This window comes from Marmota flaviventris, chromosome 4 (genome assembly GCF_047511675.1).
Source record: "Marmota flaviventris isolate mMarFla1 chromosome 4, mMarFla1.hap1, whole genome shotgun sequence".
In the NCBI taxonomy this organism is placed as follows: Eukaryota; Metazoa; Chordata; class Mammalia; order Rodentia; family Sciuridae; genus Marmota; species Marmota flaviventris.
Genome location: NC_092501.1, coordinates 141313920 through 141333978, shown reverse-complemented (window position 1 = coordinate 141333978; position 20059 = coordinate 141313920). Strand labels below are relative to the sequence as shown.

General features: G+C 38.5%; 1 protein-coding gene across 1 annotated transcript in view; it reads right to left on the bottom strand.

The window, feature by feature from the left end:
• Positions 1-6180: 6180 nt before the first annotated feature.
• LOC139705522 (uncharacterized) overlaps positions 6181-20059 on the bottom strand; it is a 48480-nt gene continuing 34601 nt past the window's right edge. The window contains exon 5 of the mRNA XM_071611761.1: positions 6181-6318. Within this exon, the coding sequence (XP_071467862.1) occupies positions 6199-6318 (120 nt within the window). The 3' untranslated portion in view covers positions 6181-6198. The remainder of the gene's footprint in view (positions 6319-20059) is intronic.

Below are 20059 nucleotides of genomic sequence, written 5' to 3'. Positions count from 1 at the left end.
ATAATTAATAATATTGCCTGAGCCGGTGTAGTGGTGTGTGCCTGTAGACCCAGTACTCAGGAGGCTGAAGTGGGAGGATCACTTGGGTCCAAGAGTTTGGGACCACCCTGGACAACGTAGTAAATCACCATCTCAACAGGAAAAAAAAAAAGCTATTAATAAGCAAACATTTCCTTTCATTTGGTACATTATAGCTATGTACTTCAAAGACTAATAGAATTATTTTTCTGCACTCTACATTTGGATTCTAGCCAAAGTGACCTAGGACCTTCATGTAAGAGGTGTCATTGACATGGTGTGACATGGATGAAACATTATATGATCTACTGAGGATGAAGAAGCCTCATGGCTGAGATATGTTTTAAAGATTTTATGATCTAGTTCATTTATTACCAACTTGTTTAAGCTTTATTAGCTGGCTTCCTCTTTATAACTATGCTCTTTAATTTACAAGGCAACAAAAATTAACAGAGTAACTGGAAACCTATTTTGTGTTCCAATGAATAATTTGTTTTAGTAACATCAGGGGCATTGTGGCCAAACATTTTAGCCATGGAAAAAAAATCCAGTTCAATTTTATGAAGGTGATATATATTCTCAAAGGAGAAGTGGACAGATGACAGGACTGCACATGTTTGTGACATCAACACAGTCCTGTGCTTGGAGAGATCTGTTTATCTTTAATGCTAAAGAATGTTGGAAGCTGGCCACGGTGGTACATGCCTATTATCCCAGTGGCTCAGGAGGCTGAGGCAGGAGGACTGAGTTCAAAGCCAGCCTCAGCAATTAAGTAGGCCTGAAATAACTTAGTGAGACGCTGTATCTAAATAAAATGTGATTTAGTGCCCCTGGGTTCCAACGCCAATAGCTGCCCCCCCGAAAAAAATATTATTGGAAGTAAATGTTAGTAAGTTTGTGATGAGTTAGAGTAATTATTTCTTTCCCATGAAAGGTGTTGCTGGGACTTTTCTATTGTGGTCACTAGTGGCAATATGCCAGAAGTCAGACTTAAAGAATGTACTTAGTACACGTAACAGCTTTTCAAACCTGTGCTTTTATCCTTTGATATTCCTTGTTGCAAACTGACCTGGTGATATGAACACTGAACTCTACAACGCCTCACAGTAACAGAAACCAGAAGGAGGCAGAACAGAAGCTGAATGCCCAACAATCTGTGATTCTAAAACTCAACATAGATCATTCAGCATGAATGGCTGTTAACAATCCCATTGCAAAATGAGTTAACAAGCTGGAACACTTTGGTTAACTAACACATAATGCACCATGGCTTCCAAAAGTAGCAAATTAAACCAATAATGGTCTCTCTCTCATTCATGTTATTAATCCCATTTTAGAGATGAGAAAATCTGTCTCCAGAGATAATGTAAGTTATACAAAATTCACCAAATAAGTGTCAGAGCTGGGCATTCATATTCTGAATTTATATTAGATCAAAAATTCACTTTGGGCCTTTTAAAATAAGTACTGGCCTTGAGAATAAGCAGGTATTACAAATGAGCCATACATCTGTTTGGCCACCATAACCCCCATCCACTTTTACTCTCAGGCCTTCTGGTACACTGCCATAGTTTTGTTTTTTTGGGGGGCACCAGGGATTGAACCCAGGGGCACTTAATCACTGAGCCACAACCCTGGCCTTTTTTGTATTTTATTTAGAGACAGGGTCTCACTAAATTGCTGAGGGCCTTGCTAAGTTGCAGAGGCTGGCTTGGAACTCGCGATCCTCCTGCCTCCTGAGCCGCCGGGATTACAGGCACGCGCTTTTGCACCCAGCTTCCAGAAATGTTATAATTTGGGAGGCTTAAAGTCAGAGGGCTCGAGAAAGGAAGAAGCTGTGAGAAGCAGGCACAACCTATGCAGATAGGTTCCCCAGCAGATCTGTCATGCTTAGGATAACCTCCCACTGCCCAGAGACTTCCCTTCACTTCATATATCTCCCGAAATCCTGCCAAATTAGGACTTTATTAGGATCTCATTTCAATTTTGAAGGTAGACACAAATCACCTGGACAACTGTTAAAATGCAGATTGATTCCCTGGGTCTGGGGAGATGCTTGAGAATCCGCATTTCTAATGTGCTCCCAGATGAGGCCTAAGCTGCTGGTCCGTGGCCCACACGTGGAGCAGCAGAGATGAAGACATACATCTGATTTCCATTCTCTAGCTGTCTAGCATCCTTTCTCACTGAGAGAAACCTCCTTGTGCATCACAGTAGGAGGGACACGTGGAAAACCAGCAAGTAAGAGTATCCACCTCATCTGCTCTTACCTGACCAGGTGTAGGCATGCAGCCTAGGTCTGCTGACCAGACTTCTTTCCAGGGCCCTGACCTTTGAGGCTGTTGCACAGATGCGTAGACAATTTAGGAGAAATGTGGGTACTAGTGACCCCGAGATGGCACTGGTGGCAGTGTCCTGTTTAGATTACTCCTTGGCTACTGGCTAGGCCCGTTTGGTCATGGACCACTTTCTGAGCACTGCGGAGCTTCTGCCCAGTTTAAAAGGGCCTGCACTCTGCCCACCATCCATAGGAGGGATGCCTGGCAGCGCTGTGCTACAATGTGTCCCTACTTTGGTCAAAGTAGAGCTTGAGAGGATGAACTCAGGTGCTCAATATACTGAGGTTCAAACACCAGCATTTTTATCAGCAGCTGCTCTGCCGTTGGGGTCAGCAGTCTTTTTCTGGAAAGGCCCAGAGAACAAATGTTTTAGGCTTTCTGAGCCACATAGGACTTCTTTCACAACTACCCTACTGTGCCATTGTAGGACAAAAGCAGCCACAGGAAATATGTACACGAAGGTGCTATAGTCCAATAAAACTTTTTATTTGTGGGCCCTGAAATGAAAATTTCATATGCTTTTCATGTGCTATGAAATATTATTCTTTTGATTTTTTTTCAATGATTCAAAATTGTGAAACCCGTTATTCTGTATAATTAAAATGCACCACCACCAACAAAAAAAGTAACAACCGTTTTTAGTCAGCAGGCCACACAATAACAGGTGGTGGGCTGGGTTTGGCTCACAGGCCAGAGTTTGCCAACCCCAGGTCTGAAGCAGTAATACCCTGGCCTGGTTCATACCCACACATTGTTCTCCTTGAAACCATGCACTTACTTCTCATCTCCCCTAACAAGACAACCAGAAGTTATTCTGAAGAATGAAGAGACTGTACCCACCTAATTCAGTCTTTAGATAATGACATTTGCTCCCTCAATATTTTGATCTTTTTGGAAATCAATTATAGCACCTTAAAAGGTGAGCAATGATGAAATACACTAAATAATTGGCTTATTAAATATTTCCCCAATAGGCACTATGACAGGAACCACAGATATAAAAAGGAGTAATGTAGTAATTATCTTTGAGGATATCTTGGCCGCGAGAGTTGGTGGATAAGTAAGTTTTGATTTCAAAAATTTATGCAATACTGAGCTGAGTGTGATGGCGCAAGCCTGTAATTCCAATGGCTCAGGAGTCTGAGGTAGAAGGATCACAGGCTTGAAGTCAGCCTCAGCAACTTACAGAGGCTATAAGCAGCCTAGAGAGACCCTGCCTAAAAAGGGCTGGGGATGTGGCTAAGTGCCCTAAGGTTCAATCCCCAGTACCAAAAAAAAAAAAAAAAAAAAAAAAAAAAGTGCAATACGATAACTGTCAAGGGCAGCTTGCTATGTAACTTAATAAGAAATTTTATCATAGAAAGTCACACCTTTCTGCTATGCTGGGTTTTCTTGAACCACTTACCATTCCAAACCACTTTAGGTAGATTTCCTAGATCAAATCCCATATCTCAGGCAAAGTGCCCTGGTTTTAGTACTGCTATATTTTGGATCTGGAATGTCCTCCAAAGATCCATCCATGGCTTGTTCCCCAAGGCAGCATTATTGGGAAGTGGTGGAACCTTTAAGAGGTGGGGCACGGTGCCACGGTTTAGGTTATTGGGGGCGTACTCTTGAAAGGGATTGTGGGACTACAGCCCTTCCTCTTCCTTGTTTCCTGGCTGCATGAGGTAGGTAGCTTTGCTCCCCCATGTGTTCCAGCCACCATGGACTGTGCCTCAACAGGCCCAAAGCAATGGGGCCGACTGATCATGGCCTAAAACCTCCGCAACTGTGAGCTAAAATAATAACTCTTTCCTCAAAAAGTTGATTTATCTCAGGTATTTGTTACAGTAATGAAAAACCAACACAAATACAGTCCTTTTCTCAGTCACTAGTAATGCTATTGTGGTGAATAAAATTAGGTGATCCCCCCACCCTCCAAAAAAAAAAAAAACAGGGTTTCACCATCTTGCCTAGGCTGGCCTCAAACCTGCAATCCTACTGCTTCAGTCTCCTGAGTAGCTGAGATTGCAGGTGCCTGCCACTGTGCCCAGTTCTATAATTAGTTGATTTATCTTTCCTTATTGAGCTTGTCTGTTCATTTCCCAGTGCTCCATTGCGGCAAAACTAAAATGTCAAGAATACAATCCCCTCCCCTCATTCTATTTGTTAATCAAATTTCTAGTTACACACTCCTGACTCAGGGCTAATGCCTGCTGGAAAGGGGTGGTGGTGGTGGTGAGGTGACTGAGGGTCTAAGGTACTGATGCCTGTTGAGTCTTCTACACTTAGTTCTTGTTAGCATATCCCCTCTCATGGCACCCAGGCCCAAACCACATGAAGGTACTTCTAGGTCCCTTGCTTGTTCTTTGCCCCCCAATACTATAGTTAGTAGGTTCCAAGAACTAAATAGTATTGATAGATTTGATAAAATTGAAAAAGACAACTGAACAAATCCCAATGGCTGTGCTCCTGCAGGTGAAGATCAAGACTGACCCACTGAACAGAGGCCTCATTGTACCCAGAAAATTAACCATCAGTGGTGCTGTGATACCATGTTGGCAGTGAGGGTCTACTCTGCCCACTGGGTGGATTCTTCAGGGAGTACAGTTTCCTTTTCCAGCTCTCACACCCACTCCCCCCAGATCCTGGTCTTCTCTTACACAGAATATGGTAGATTAAATGGTGGTCCCCTAAAAGAGAAGTCCATGTCCTAACCCAAGAACCTGTGAATATGACCGTATTAGAAAAATTGTTTTTTGAAGATGTAGTTAATGATCTTGAGATGAGATCACCCTGGATTTAGAATGGGTCCTAAATCCAGTAACAGTTGTCCTTATAAGAGAAAGGCAAAGGGAGATTTGAGACAGACCCAGAGGGGCGGGGAGGAAGAGACTGGAATAATGCAGCTACAAGCCAAGAAATGCCAAGGACTGCCAGCAACAACTAGAAGCATGGAGAGATGCCCGAGATGGTTCCTCCCTCACAATCGCTGGAGGAAACCTGCTCTGCCGACACTTTGATTTTGGACTTCTGGCTTTTAGGGCTGTGAAGAATTAATTGTTATTAAGCCCCCAAGCTTGTGGATAATTTGTTATGGCACAACATTAGTAACCTAGTACACAGTATGAGAAAGGAAAAGTGGTTCATCCTAGGACATGGATGAGTCTGAAGTAGCAAAAAGAGGTGGTTAAAAGTCTGTAGGTTTGAATTCAGCAAAACAGGCATGTCCCAATGGGGTCTATGATTACAGGGTACTGCATAGGTTCATTTAAAACATGACCTCTTTTCAGAAACTGTGTAGTGTTCCTAAGTCTGTACTTAGACATTATGTTTTATAACCTGTTAAAAAAAATGAAAAGGCAGTAGAACGAATTGGACATAACTTTCTTATGTTCATATATGATACAGACCAGTGTAACTCCACATCATGTTCAACCACAAGAATGGAAGTTATACTCTATTTATGTATAATATATCAAAATATACTCTCTATATATACTCATGTATACCTAAAAGAAATTTAAAAGTATACTCTCTGTATATACTCATGTATATCTAAAAAGAAATGAAAAAATTAAAAAATGAAATTTTCTGGGAAAGGCAAGACATGATCTTGTAAGTTAAATGCATCAATTTTACTGTAAATCAGTCTGCCTTCTTTTTCATTTTTAGCTATTCAGTATGCATTTCTATACCGCAGGCGGTATACTAAGCACCTTAAATATGCACCTTGTGTATCCTCTTCAGGTGGGTATTGCTCCCATTTTACAGATCAGGATGCTGAGAAAACAATGTGGCTCTGTGGCTCACTTGCCTGGGATGAGACATTTATTAAGTGACAGAGCCAAGTCTTGAGCTACTGAGTCCGATCCCCAAAGCCCCTGCTCTCCATCGCCGCCATGCTTTTCCTGGGCTGTCTTTCACAGTGCGCTTTGATGGATAAGAACAGCAAACTCAGGCTACTCACAGGGGAAGGCTGTGGAGGGGAGAGGAAGGTAAAAAACATCAACAAGAATGTTTTAGGAACAAAACCAAGTCGATACGCTTTATAATTTGAGTCAGTCCCTGTATTAATGAGGTCAGAGGCCACTTTCTGTAGGTTGAGCTATCCCTGCTTCCCTCCACAGCCATCTAAGGTTCCCTAACCTGCCAAGAAGTCTGTCAGTGCCAGGCTGACTGTAGCAAGATGGGCGTAAAGCAGAGCAGATGATACAAACCAGTGCATTCCTGGCTGATGGGTCAACAGCGTGTTCTTTGTATGTGAAGGAGGGCACCCTGGTTTTGATGACTCACAAGCAGAGAGAGTAGGAGGGAAAAAGAAGTCTGAGGCACTGCCTAAGCAGCCACCCTTCTGCTTAAACAAGCACACTAATAATAAAGCAAGCAATGATTCACATTCTCATTCTTTAAAAAATTCACTTGTGAATTTCCAGATGTTAGTGAAGTCTTGCAAGTATTGCCAAACTGCTTTAATGCCTGATTGGGGCCTCATTTTACTTAGTCTAGGGTAACTTTTTTCATTTTGAACTTCTGCATCTTATTTTCTGGTCACAGCTTTCTGAAAGCAATTTCGATAAGTGCTTAGCTTAATCAATTTACATCCACGTACTGACACTGACATGTGGGGCTTTACATCTTTCATGTAATTGGGCCTCTATAAATCTCCATCCTTCTTTAAGGTATACTTCTGAATTTCTGTGTAGCTTTCTTTTTCTTTTTTTTTTTTTTTTTGAGGGGGTTACTGGGGATTGAACTTAGGGGCACTCAATCACTGAGCCACATCCCCAGCCCTATTATGTATTTTATTTAGAGACAGGTCTCACTGAGCTGATTAGCACCTCACTATTGCTGATCTGGCTTTGAATTCCGAGATCCTCCTTCCTCAGCCTCCGGATCCACTGGGATTACATGTGTGCGCTACTGCTCCAGGCTTATGTGTAGCTTTCTTATTGAGTATATTAAATGTTCTGCTTTCCTATGTTTTAGAGATAGAATAAAAGCATTGCTTTGGTTACTTCTTCATATCAAGGGAAATTCATCTTCTGGTAATTAAAATCTTTTATTAAATTGTCCCTCTGGGCCACCATGCTAGCCCCTGTACTCAAACACCATCAAACAGACAAGGGTCATATTGCATAGAGATGATAGTTACATAGTCCATAGTTTCTGGGAAAGTTCTAATTTCATGCAGTTTCCTCTTCTTAAAGCAACTCTCTAAATACATTAATTAATGTGCTTTGATTTTCATATTCTTGCAATATTTTTAATATAAATTCACTTTCAGGAAATAGTATCAAAGTGGAGCTGGGATTATTACTCAGTGGTAAAGCACTTGTCTTACATGTGCTGGGCCCTGGGTTCAATTCCCAGAACTGCCAAAGATAAAATATCATAGTCTTTTTAAAATAGTCTTTAAAATAGACTTTAAAAATAGTCTTGTTCAGATGGGCATGGTGGTGCTTGCCTGTAATCCCTGCAATTTGGGAGGCTGAGGCAGGAGGATCCCAAGTTGGAGGCTGACCTCAGCAACTTAGTGAAGCTCTCAGCAACTTAGTAAGACCCTGTCTCAAAAGAAAAATGTAAAGGACTGGGGATGTGACTCAGTGGTAAAGCACCTCTGGGTTCAATCCCCTGTACCAAAAAAAAAAAAAAAAAAAAAAAATTGTTCAAAAGTCAGACTCATGAATAAATGTATATATTTACTACAAATTATATTTTCATATAAAAAAGAGTAATAGTAGTCAGAAGGTAGAAGAAAATCTTGTTTTGATTAAAAATGCAATTATACGAAAATTTTTGATGTATACAGCATAATCATTTTATTCTATATTGTTTTGATTTTGGCAGACAAAAATCAAAGAAGTAGGAAGCCTGACAACTTAAGTAGTGACAGAAGTGTTGGAAATCACTGTTCTAGAATCAGCAAAAAAAAAAAAAAAAACAAAACAAAACAAAAACAAAAACCAAGACAAAGTTCTTTTATAGGCAATTAAGCTGAAGAATAAGAATAAAGGGGCTGGGACTGTAGCTCAGTGGTAGACCACTTGCCTTGCATGTGTGAGGTACTGGGTTTGATCCTCAGCACCACATAAAAATAAATAAAGAAATGAAGATATTGTACCAACTACAACTAAAAAAATAAAAAAAGAATAAAATTTCACCATTAATAACTGGCACAGAGCCTGGTACTTTTGAAACCACAAAAAAAGGTTAGTGAAAAACATTTAAATACATTCAAGTCTGGAGAAAACTAGGATTTGTCTAGGCGGAGATGGAAGATAGTTAATTGAGTAGTAAGGAAAAATAATAACTCAGTGTGTTTGTATTTTGCAAGTATTACTTTATATTGTTTTTATGGTATAATAATAGTTGTTCATATTTATTTCCCAACAATTTTAGTGAGTTACATGTATTTTAAAAAAATAATTTAATGGAAAATGGTGCTTATATTTGCCTTTTGGTAATTAGTGTATGATAAACCCAGCTCTATATACTATGAGGGTATACCTAGGTTATTTCTGCATTGATATATATACCTGAATAACAGATATTACTTGGTAGGAAATATAATAGCTTCAGGCCTAGTTTTGCAGGATCCAGATGGGAGAATAAGCATGATTTCAAAGAATGGATTTCGAGTTCAGACTTAAAGGATGCATGTGCACTGTGCAGGAGGCAGTGGAATTTCATGACATCAGGTTAGGTGCAGGTGAACAATGAATTTAGAAAGAACCTTCCTTTCTTCATCTATTTCAGGAAATAGCCACAACAGAATATTCCAGAGATAATTTGTTCCTGTTGGCCTTTAGAGACTGTTCAGTAACATTTTATAATGGCATAGGAACCAATTACATTTTGAAGGCAATTCTAAATGCAAACCTTCCACCTATTGATAGAAACTGGGCTATTTGTTTATTATGAAAATTTGAAAATTAAACCAAATATTTGGTTAGCATTAGGCGAGAAAAGGCAAAATTAGAATTCAGGACCTCACTATCATGGTAAGAAGATATTTAATGCAACTCTGCTAATTAACTGAAAATTCCTTAAACTCTTTAATCTTCTACTTCTTAAAACATCTTTCTACTATTTCATCAGAATAAGATATCAGAAGGGCAAATCTTTCATTGATGAATTCTCAGTTACTCTGTTGTAAATCTTGGGGAATAAGTGAAATACATTTTCATACACATCTGCTTTTCCTAACTCCTAATACCACACTAGAGAACAAGTATTTGTAGATATAATTGAAAAATCTGGATTAAAAGAGAGTATGATTATGCTTCATGGATTTTAGCAAAATTTAAATGTTTCCATTCAAAAAGTCCTGAGGCCTCTCACACTCTTGGCTTAATCTCTGAATTACCTGAACTATCTATCAACAAAATCGAGTAGTCAATTAACTATGGGCGCCAAGGTTGACAATTTCACTTTCAGTTTTCAGAAGATCTGTTGTTTCAGGGGTGTAAGAACATCTTCAATATCTCTACAGAATAATTGGTTGTAATTGTAACTTCCATTAATGTACTGCTAAACAAAGACACAATTCATTAATTGTGAGAATTTGATGGCAAATTCTTCTGGGGGGGGCACTAAATTTCAAAGAAAACATCTTTGCCAGTCAGAATCAACTCTTCATTACCCTGGGATGCCAGCTCCTCCAAATGGCAGCAGAAACAAATTACTGTTTGGAAATTCCACAGTAATAAAAACTTAGCATTCCATAGAGACAAGGACAGAGCAAAAGAAATATATTTTTAGAACAGTATTATTTTAAAATAAAAATACTGTCATGATTGTAGAACAGGGCAGCTCCCCTATGATAAGTTCTCAATGATCTGTCTTTTAAAACCAAAATTGTATTTTTTCAATGTAGAAAAAAATGAATTGCTTCAAAATATGACATTTTTTGCATACATTTTAACAAAATTTAAAATAAGTGATAGGGCTAGGCATGGTGGCATACACCTGTAATCCTAGCAACTCAGGAGGCTAAGGCATGAGGATTGCAAATTTGAGGCCAGCCTCAGCAACATAGTGAGACCCTTTCTCAAAATAAAAACTAAAAAGGGCTGGGGATATAGCTCAGTGGTAAAGTATCCCTGGGTTTAATCCCCAGCACTGCTAAATAAATAAATAAACAAATAAATAAAATGTGATAGACAGCATGCTTAGCATGCATGCACAAGGCCCTGAGTTAGATCCCCAGCACCAGTATGTGTGTTTTAACTAGTAGACTAATAAACTATTTTTTATAAGCTTGTGATTATGCATAAAATATATCAGTTATAAAAAATGCTAACTAGCTGGGTGTGGTGGCGCATACCTGTAATCCCAGTGGCTGGGGAGACTGAGGCAGGAGGATGGTGAGTTCAAAGCCAGCCTCAGCGATTTAGTAAGGAGCTAAGCAACTTAGTGCAACCCTGTCTCTAAATAAAATACAAAATAGGGCTGGGGATGCGGCTCAGTGGTTGAACATACCTGAATTCAATCTCCGGTACCAAAAAAAAAAAAAAAAAAAGCTAACTATTCAAAACTTCATGTAATTATAGTGACCAAAGATCAAGAGGGAGTTAAATTACTCCTAAAATGAATGATACAGGGGTGAACAGTAACATCAGTAATCATGTTCAAGACTCTCACATGTGCAGGTTTGGGATAGATAGTAAAATAATGACCATAAACATGGACACATGGATTTGGGAAACATCATTGAGATATTCTTCAAAGTTCAATTCAAAAGCTATTTTCCTATGAAATCTTGCCAACACTCTTACCTATTCCTACCTACTCCTTTCTCTTCTGAGCTCCCAGGACATTTTGCATTTTTATAATAACATAACTGTATTTTGTTTGCAGATATTTCTATGATCATATAACCATCTTAGAGTTACTTCTTTTTGTATTTCTCTTGTACTACCAATTGTCTCTCATTGTTTACATATTTTTTGTTTACAAATTTTTCCCTTCCCTCTTGCATCGTTTCCTCTCCTGTTCCACCTCTTGAAAGCTTGCCTTTTCAGGTTCTGCATTCCTAGTGCCCACAGTGTCTCCACATAATGATGCTCAATGAACAGATGCTAAGTGAATCCTCTTGTGATCATAGCACTGTTAACTACTCCCAGTCAAAACTGCTTCTTAATGTTTTACTTTTAATAGAAAGCATTCATTTAATAAACATTCATTGAGAAACTACTAATTTCCATGACCTATGGTAGGAATTGGGAATAAAAGATGAATATGTTCAAGTCCCATTTTACTCAAAAGTCTTGAGTAATGCAGCATTATGGCTCAGACTTCATAAAACACCTTTGCTGGCAAGATTTCATGTTTGGAATAACATATATTATGGTTTCTGCCAATATACTAATATCCTCTAAAGCTATGCTATGCCTTTTGGTAATTTGGAGAGCACTGTATCTGATGTAGAAACTTGTACTAGTCTAGCCATACACAAAAATTACTTTTATGACATTAACTGCATGTTAGTTGGCCTTTTGATTTAATGCTGGTATATACCTCACTTGTTGTTTTCCATACAATGTACTTTATAGTTTGTACATACCACATAAAAATTCTGTTGATGGCCTAGTGTCTGTTGATGAATCAATCTCTAAACTAATACACCAAAATCTACCAAAAATTGGGCTGGAGGTGTAGCTCAGTGGACAGACACAGCACTTGCTTGGCATTCACACAGCCCACAGGTCCTCAGCACCAAAAAAAAAAAAAAAAAAAAGTTTTAGGGGGAAAAAAAAGTCAGAGTAAAAATATCTGTATGGTGTGCATATATTTATTATTTAAATGCTAGTTTATATAGTTTTAAACTATAGAGATAAAACATAGAAAACTTTTTTAAAGTCAAATTCACACTTGCTTCTTAGCTAGTAAAAAACAAAAAAGCAATTCATTCACAAGCCAAGAGAATGGCTAAATTTGCTATAGTGCTCATTCTTTTAAATTTGAAAGTGATAAATATAATCCAATCACCTCACATAGTTTTCAGTAAGTACTGAATAGGACATATTAGCACTCCTAAGCACACTAATGTTATTAAAACATTGTCTAAACCTTCATATGAACTGTTCTTACCCTACAGCAATAGGCTACATGTATGTTTCACATAGGGACACTACTGAATTCATTCATACCACCTGAAGTCTATTTATAATGGATACTCAATATATACTTCATTAATCAAATGATCAACTTTACTGACAGAGATTTTCACTTAGGGGAGTTTATGTGACTGAAGGGAACTTGGAAATCCTGTAAGACTAGGTGTGATGGCACAGGTCTATAATCCCAGCTACTTGGGAGGCTGAGGCAGGAGAAATTCAAATTTGAGGTCAGTCTTGGCAATTTAGCAACACCCCATCTCAAAATAAAAATAATAAATAGGGCTGAGGATATAATTCAGTGTTAGAATGTTCCTGGGCTTAATCCCCAGTACTGTAAAAAAATTTAAAAAATCCTGTGAGCATAAGCCCTTCCTCTCCATAAATATACTGACTTGAGATCAATTTTCTAATACTATAATATCTAACATGGGACTCGTCATGAAGAGACAACCTATAGAAGAGGAGAAAATATTTGCAAACTATGAACCCAACAAAGGATTAATTTCCTCGACAGCAAAACCCCAAATAATTCAATTAAAAAATGGGTGAATGACTTGGACAAACATTTCTCAAATGGATATACAGATGGCTAATAAGCATCTAAAAATTCTCAATATTTTTAATTACCAGGAATATGCAAATCAAAATCACAATGAGGTATCATCTCCTCTCAGTTAGAATGGCTATTATCAAAAAATAACAAATACTCTTGAGAATGTGCAGAAAGGGGAACTCTCATACATTGTTGGTAGGAATATAAAGAAAACTATGGAGGTTCTTAAAAAAATAGAAATAAAAACACCGTACGATCCAGTGAACCCACTACTGAGTGTTGATCCAAAGTCACTGACATTAGTATGTGGAAGAGACATCTGCACTTGTATGTTTATTGTAGCAGTATGTACAACAGTTAAGATAATCAACTTAGGTGTTGATTGATGGATGAATGGATAGAGAAAATGTGGTATGTGTACATAAATATATGCCACATTTGCATAATAATAAGGAAGATGTGTGTATGTATACACACACAAGGGAATGCTATTCATTCATAAAAAGAATCAAATTATGTCATTTGCAACAACATGGATGGAACTCGACATTATGCTAAGTGAAGTAAGTCAGGCACGGAAAGACAAATACTCTTATGTTCTCATTTGTATGTGAAAGCTAAAACACTGATCTCAAAGGAGTAGAGGACAGAACAGTTGGTACCAGAGCCTGAAAAGGATGTGGGGAAGAGGGAGATGGAGAGAGTATGACTAATGGATAAACGGGTGCAGTTGGGAAAGAAGAATAACCTCTAATGTTCTGTATCACAAGAGGATATCCACAGTTAACAACAAAATTGAACACTTCAAAATAGCTAGTAGGGTTATGTGTGTGTATGTGCTGTGGGAGACTGAGCCCAAGGACTCACGCATGCTAGGCTGGCACTCCACTGCTGGGCCACATCCCTGACCTCCAAGTAGGATTTTGAATTTTCCTAACATATAAATACTAAATGTTGGAGGGACAGATAAGCCAATTATCCTGATCTGATCATTATATATTATATACATGTACTGAAATCTCATAATGCACCTATAAATTTATAATTATCATGTGTCAATTAAAAGAGTAAAATACTACAGGAGAAAGGATTGCACTTAATATTAAGCATGACTTTGTTATAAAATTAAGATAAAATTTTACTTTTCTATATTTCAGTATATTTCAGTAGTATGCTAAAATTATTATTTTGGTAGTGGGGATTGAACACAGGGGTGTTTAACCACTAAGCCACATACCCAGTTCTTTTTTGTTGTTGTTTAATTTTTTTGTAGTTGTAGATGGATAAAATGCCTTTATTTCATGTGGTGCTAAGGGTTGAACCGAGTGCCTCACGTGTGCTAGGCAAGCGCTCTGTTACTGAACTATTGCCCCAGCCCAATCCCTAGTTCTTTTTGAGACAAGGTCTAAGTTGCTTAGGGCCTCATTAAGTTGCTGAGGTTGCCCTCAAACTTGTGATCCTCCTGCCTCAGCCTCCTGAGTTGCTGAGATTATAAGCATGTGCCACCATGTCCAGCTGAACTTATTTTTATAACTGGAAAATAATAAAAAGTAAGTAAAAAAGAGAATAAGCTTGGCATGTGATGGGGAAAAAAAAGACATAAAAAGGAGTCACATTAAAAATGGTTGTTCAGGGTCATAGCTCAGTGGTAGCTTATATTTTGTACACAGACATACTTAAACACATGCACGAATACACACACACAAACACACATTTTTTTCTGTTAATAACTCTATCCTTTGTCTGTTTGACACATTAACACATGTGAGGCACTAAGTTCCATCCTCAACACCACATAAATAAAAAATAAAGGTATTGTGTCCATCTATAACAACATCAAAAAAAATATTTTAAAAAATGTTGCTGGGGATTGAACCCAGGGGCACTTAAACATTGAGCTGCATCCCTAGCCCTTTCTATATTTTTTATTTTGAGACAGGGTCTCATTGAGTTGCGAAGGCTGACCTGGAATTTGCAATTCTCCTGCCTTGGCCTATCTGGAGAGTAGCTGGGATTACAGTTGTGCACCTCCTGACCAATTTTCTTTTTACTACTCAAGGCCAACAGTACCATTCTTCCCTCTTAAACCAAGTTTTAGATAGTTTATGTACTATTACTTACTTTCCCCAAATGTGTATAAAAATTCTGATCCTTCTTTCTCCACTTTATTTAATAACTTTTTTTTTTTAAATATTTTAGACCTAGTTTTCAAACCTTACAATGGTGGATTTTATTTGATATGCTGTAAAAAGCACTAGATTCAAGTCAAAAGGTTTGGGAGACCTAAACACTAGTCCTGTCTGTACCATGAAAGACAGAATCACAAGGCTTTGCAGGGCCTCGCTTGTAGGAGGAGAGGATTATAAAATCATCTCTGGTCCTACTGGGCAATAAAGGGCGATGGGTTTACAGTTGTTCCTTTTTCTCACCTAAGAATGCAAATCCAATGCATAAGAGGTTACGGAATTTGTGTTGATGGTTCCCTATTGTTTGGAATTTTCTTTCTCTTTGGGTTCTGGGATTAAGGTCTCTTCTCCATATTTTCCGTGGCTGATGTGACCTAACTTGTGGCTTTAACTACCAGCTCCACATACCACTGCCTCTCTTCATATCAGGAGTGCCAATTATCTCCTGGAGGCTTTCCATGTGCTTCTGATTTACTGTAACCCCAACTGAGCTGCCATTCACCCCAAAAACTTGCTGCTGACTTCTGCATCCTTTGTGAAGAAGCTGATGGTGACTCTAAACTCATTCTTTCCCTCACTCTCCATCCAAATCAATGACCAACTTGTGCTTATTTTTATTTCCCAATATTTTCCAGAATTATTGTTGTCACGATTTAAAGTTCATGACTTCTAAAGTTCTTATGCTGAAGTCACCCCTAAAAGTGACTGCATTTGGAGATGTGGTCTCTAAGGTAGTAATGAAGGTTAAATAAGGTCATAAAGGTGGGCCCCTTATCCAATAAGACAGATGAACTCTAGAAGGGCAGAGGGGTTGGAGGGGAAGGGTGAGGGCATGGAGTAATTAATGATGGTGGAATGTGATGATCATTACTATTCAAACAACAGGTATGAAGACACGAATTGGTGTGAATAGACTATGTATACAACCAGAGATATGAAAAATTGTGCTCTATATAGGTGATAAAAATTATAATAATTCTGTCATATATAAATTTAAAAAATTGGGGCTTGAGTTGTGGCTTAGTGCTAGAGGGCTCGCCTGGTGCATGCAAGGCCCTGGGTTTGATTCTCAGCACCACATAAAAATAAATAAATAAGGCATCGTGTACAACTAAAAGAAATAAATATTTTTTTAAAAAAATAAATAGGGGCTGGGGATGTGGCTCAAGGGGTAGTGTGCTCGCCTGGCATGTGTGCGGCCTGGGTTTGATCCTCAGCACCACATACAAACAAAGATGTTGTGTCCGCCGAAAACTAAATAAATATTAAAATAAATAAATAAATAAATAAATAAGGAAATTCTTAGGCATCAAGTTAGCTTTGGGTTCAATAATATATATATGAGATTGATTTATTAACTCAAAAATAAAACCATTTTTAATTAAAAAGAGATAAATGTCCATTAGGTTGCATAAAAATATGAATTTTTAAATAAAAAATTCTCTTAAAAAAAAAAGATTGGTATCCTTATAAGAAGAGACTGTAGCCCAGTGCCATGGTGTGTATTCCTGTAATCCCAATGGTTTGGGAGGCTGAAGCAAGAGGATGACAAGTTCAAAGCCAGCAATTTAGCACAACTTTAATCATCTCAGTGAGATCTGTCTCAAAAATGAAAAGGGCTGAGGCTGTGCCCCAGTGGTTAAAAGCCCCTGGGTTCAATCCCTGTTTCTGGAAAAATAAATAAGAAAGCTCTTTTATTCTCTCCACTCACATCAAGAAGGTGGCCACATACAGGACAAAAATAAAGCCCACACCAGAACCCAATGTTGACAATACCCTGACCTTGAACTTGCAGCCTCTAAAAGTATGAGAAAAAAAATTTCTGTTTCCAAAAGAGGAAGTTTAGACTTCCCTGTCTATGGTATTTTGTTACAGCAGTCCAAGCTGACTAATACAGTCACCTTCCCTCCACCTGTCACCACTGCCCCAGGGCAACTCATCCTAGTCTCTTTTCTCTAGGCTGGCCACATACTCATTTCCCCAGCGCTTCATCACTGCGGTTAGAGTCAGATCACGGGGGTTTAAGTTCTTGTTCTGCCGCTGACTGTGAACTTGAGGAAGTTCTATCTCTGCGTGTCAGTAACCTCCATGTAAAATGAGACTGATAACAGGGTTGTTTCAACAAGGCGATACAAGTAAAATGCTTAATCGTGCTTGGCACACTGTAAGCAGCTGATGTAAGTTAGCTATCACTATCATTTAAGTGATCAGAATAGGCCACCTAAACCACAAAGCTGCCATGTCATGCTCATGTTTTAAAACACCTCAATAGGCTCCCTACCACCAAGAGGAAAAAGGCTGTGCCCCTCAGCATGACGTGGAGGCTCCATATGAACCTGCGAGTTCCACTACAGGAGCTCAGGTGAACCTTCCCCTCCTCTAGCTCGTTTGCAGGGCTCCTCACCCACTCGAAGCTCCAGCCACACTGAACGCAGCAGCTCCCCACTGTTCCGTAATGCTCAGGCCTGCTTCTCTCTGCCCTCTGCTTGTAATGTCCTGGCCCTTGGTGTCGCCCAGCCAGCTCCTACTCATTCTTCTGGATTCTGCTTGGATGTTTCCTTCCCAGGAGGTCTTTGTGGACTTCTTGGTCTGGGTTATGAACTCTTCATCTTTGCTCGTATGCTGTATGCAAAGCTTTATCATAACACTTACCCACTGTAATTCTGCAGTGATCTGTTTGCCTTTCTAGATGGAAGAATCAAAGGCCATTTCTTACTCTTTCTTTTTTTTTTGTATCAGTGTTTGGTAAACTGTCATACAGTAAAAGTCAGTAAATGCTTGATACACTGAATGGAAGTGAGCTGAGGAATCTACACCATCTCTTCCATACATGCTGTTGCTATCTTGGTTCAAGTTTTTATTTCCCATGTGAAGCAATGCAAAGGATTTCCTGCCTGTAATCTCTCTTTTCTTCATGCCATCCTTTAAACAGCTGACAGAACTGTCTTCCTAAAACACAAATATCCTATCTTATATATCCTAGATTCAAAACCTCTTTTGGTTTCTCACAGCATAAGATGTAAAGTCTAACCTCTTTTTAAAAAATTTCCTTTTGGTACTGGGGATTGAAACTGGGGTGCTTGTTCTACACCAAGATATGCTCACAGCCATTTTGTTTTGGAGACAGGGTCTCATTAAGTTGACAAGGTTGGCCTTGAACTTGTGACCCTGCCTGTCTCCTGATTCTCTGGATTACAGGGGTGTACCACTGCAGTCAGCTAGAAAGTCAAATATTAATTAACAAGGCCCATTAGTTCTTTAATCTTCTCTCTGTTCACTTCTCTGTGTGTACAGAAATTCTTGCTACACTAAATTTCTTACTGTTTCAAGAGTAAGTTCCATACTTTCAAACCTTCTTGCCTTTGCATATGCAGTGCCCTCTGCCACGAATGTCCTTTCTTACCTCTGAACTCATGCTCTATGAACTATTTCCTAAGTCACTCCCTTATTAAGTGTTTCTAGGATGTTCACTGGCAGAATGAGCTGTTTGCTCCTCTTTGTGCCCACAGCACACTGTTCATTCTGAGAGTACAGCACTTACTAGAAATTATTACAATTTTGTCTCTTTTATCCATCTGAGTTCAAGGGCTGAATCTTATTTATCTTTGTATATGCTGAGACCTAGAGCTGCATTTGAGATTTGGTAAGCACTCAGTATATGTGTAGCTTTTAAATAATTTATAGATGGTTAGAAAAAATGAGAGAATCTCTTGTTTTACTGTGCATCACACTAAAAATACATATTGAATAGAATCATCAGATAGCTACTTTTCCAACTGTAAGTTACCATCCATTAAGAGAATAATAGTAAACAGCAGAGGGTATAATTTTTGTCTTAGTTGCATATATGTGTATGTGTGTCTTGGTTTGCAATGTTAAATGTATATTACCCACTGTGGAATAAAAAAGTTTGGAAAAGGTTTTATAAAAAGATTTGAAAAATACTGCATATGGTCATTTATTAGTTTAGTCCAATTTATTTGGTAATGACTTCAACTATAATGCCACCATATAGAATTTTGGAAAGATTAATGAGATGTGAAAAGTATATTGTTAGATGGCTTTATATCATAGCTTGCTGTAATATCTTACAAAACATCAAATTAAACCATATGCTTTAGTTTCCTTATGAAATCACTTTGACAACAGTAATAGTTATCTTTTTCAAAGAGTGTTCTGAGGAGTAGAGGAGAAAATGAATGTAAAACCCTTAGCAACCCTACATGCCTGGCACTTAGTATTTACTCAACAAATCTTAGTAATGATGGCACCTGGTGCCTGGCACATAAACAAGTTAAGAAAAATGTTAGTTCCTTCTTTTGGTAAAATATGCTTAAATTCACTGTGAATACTAAACTGGGTCAGGAGATCACTGCTGGTATTTCAGAAGATAGTTTAAAATTTTTAAAATGACTACTGTTTAAAAGGCATGAATACCATGTTGGGTGCAGTGGCACATGCCTGTAATCCCAGCAACTTGGGAGGCTGAAGCAGGAAGATTACAAGTTTGAGGCCAGCCTCAGCAACTTAGTGAAACCCTGCCTCAAAAAAAAAGGGGGTTGGGGATGTGACTCAGTGGTAAAACACACCTGTGTTCAATTCCCAGTTCCAAATAAATAAATAAACAAATAGAAGAAAGAAAAAAAATGAATATTATTTACAAAGTAATGTTCATCTGGTTCAACCCAGCAACGAATCCACTGGGAGAAAAAGGAAATGATACAAGAGATAAGACATCACACTATTAGTCTCTTAGACCAAGACTGTCCTTCCTTTATTTATTTATCCATTTTTTTTTTTTTTTGTGGTGCTGGGTATTGAACCCAGGGCCTTGCACGTGCTAGACAAGTGCTCTCG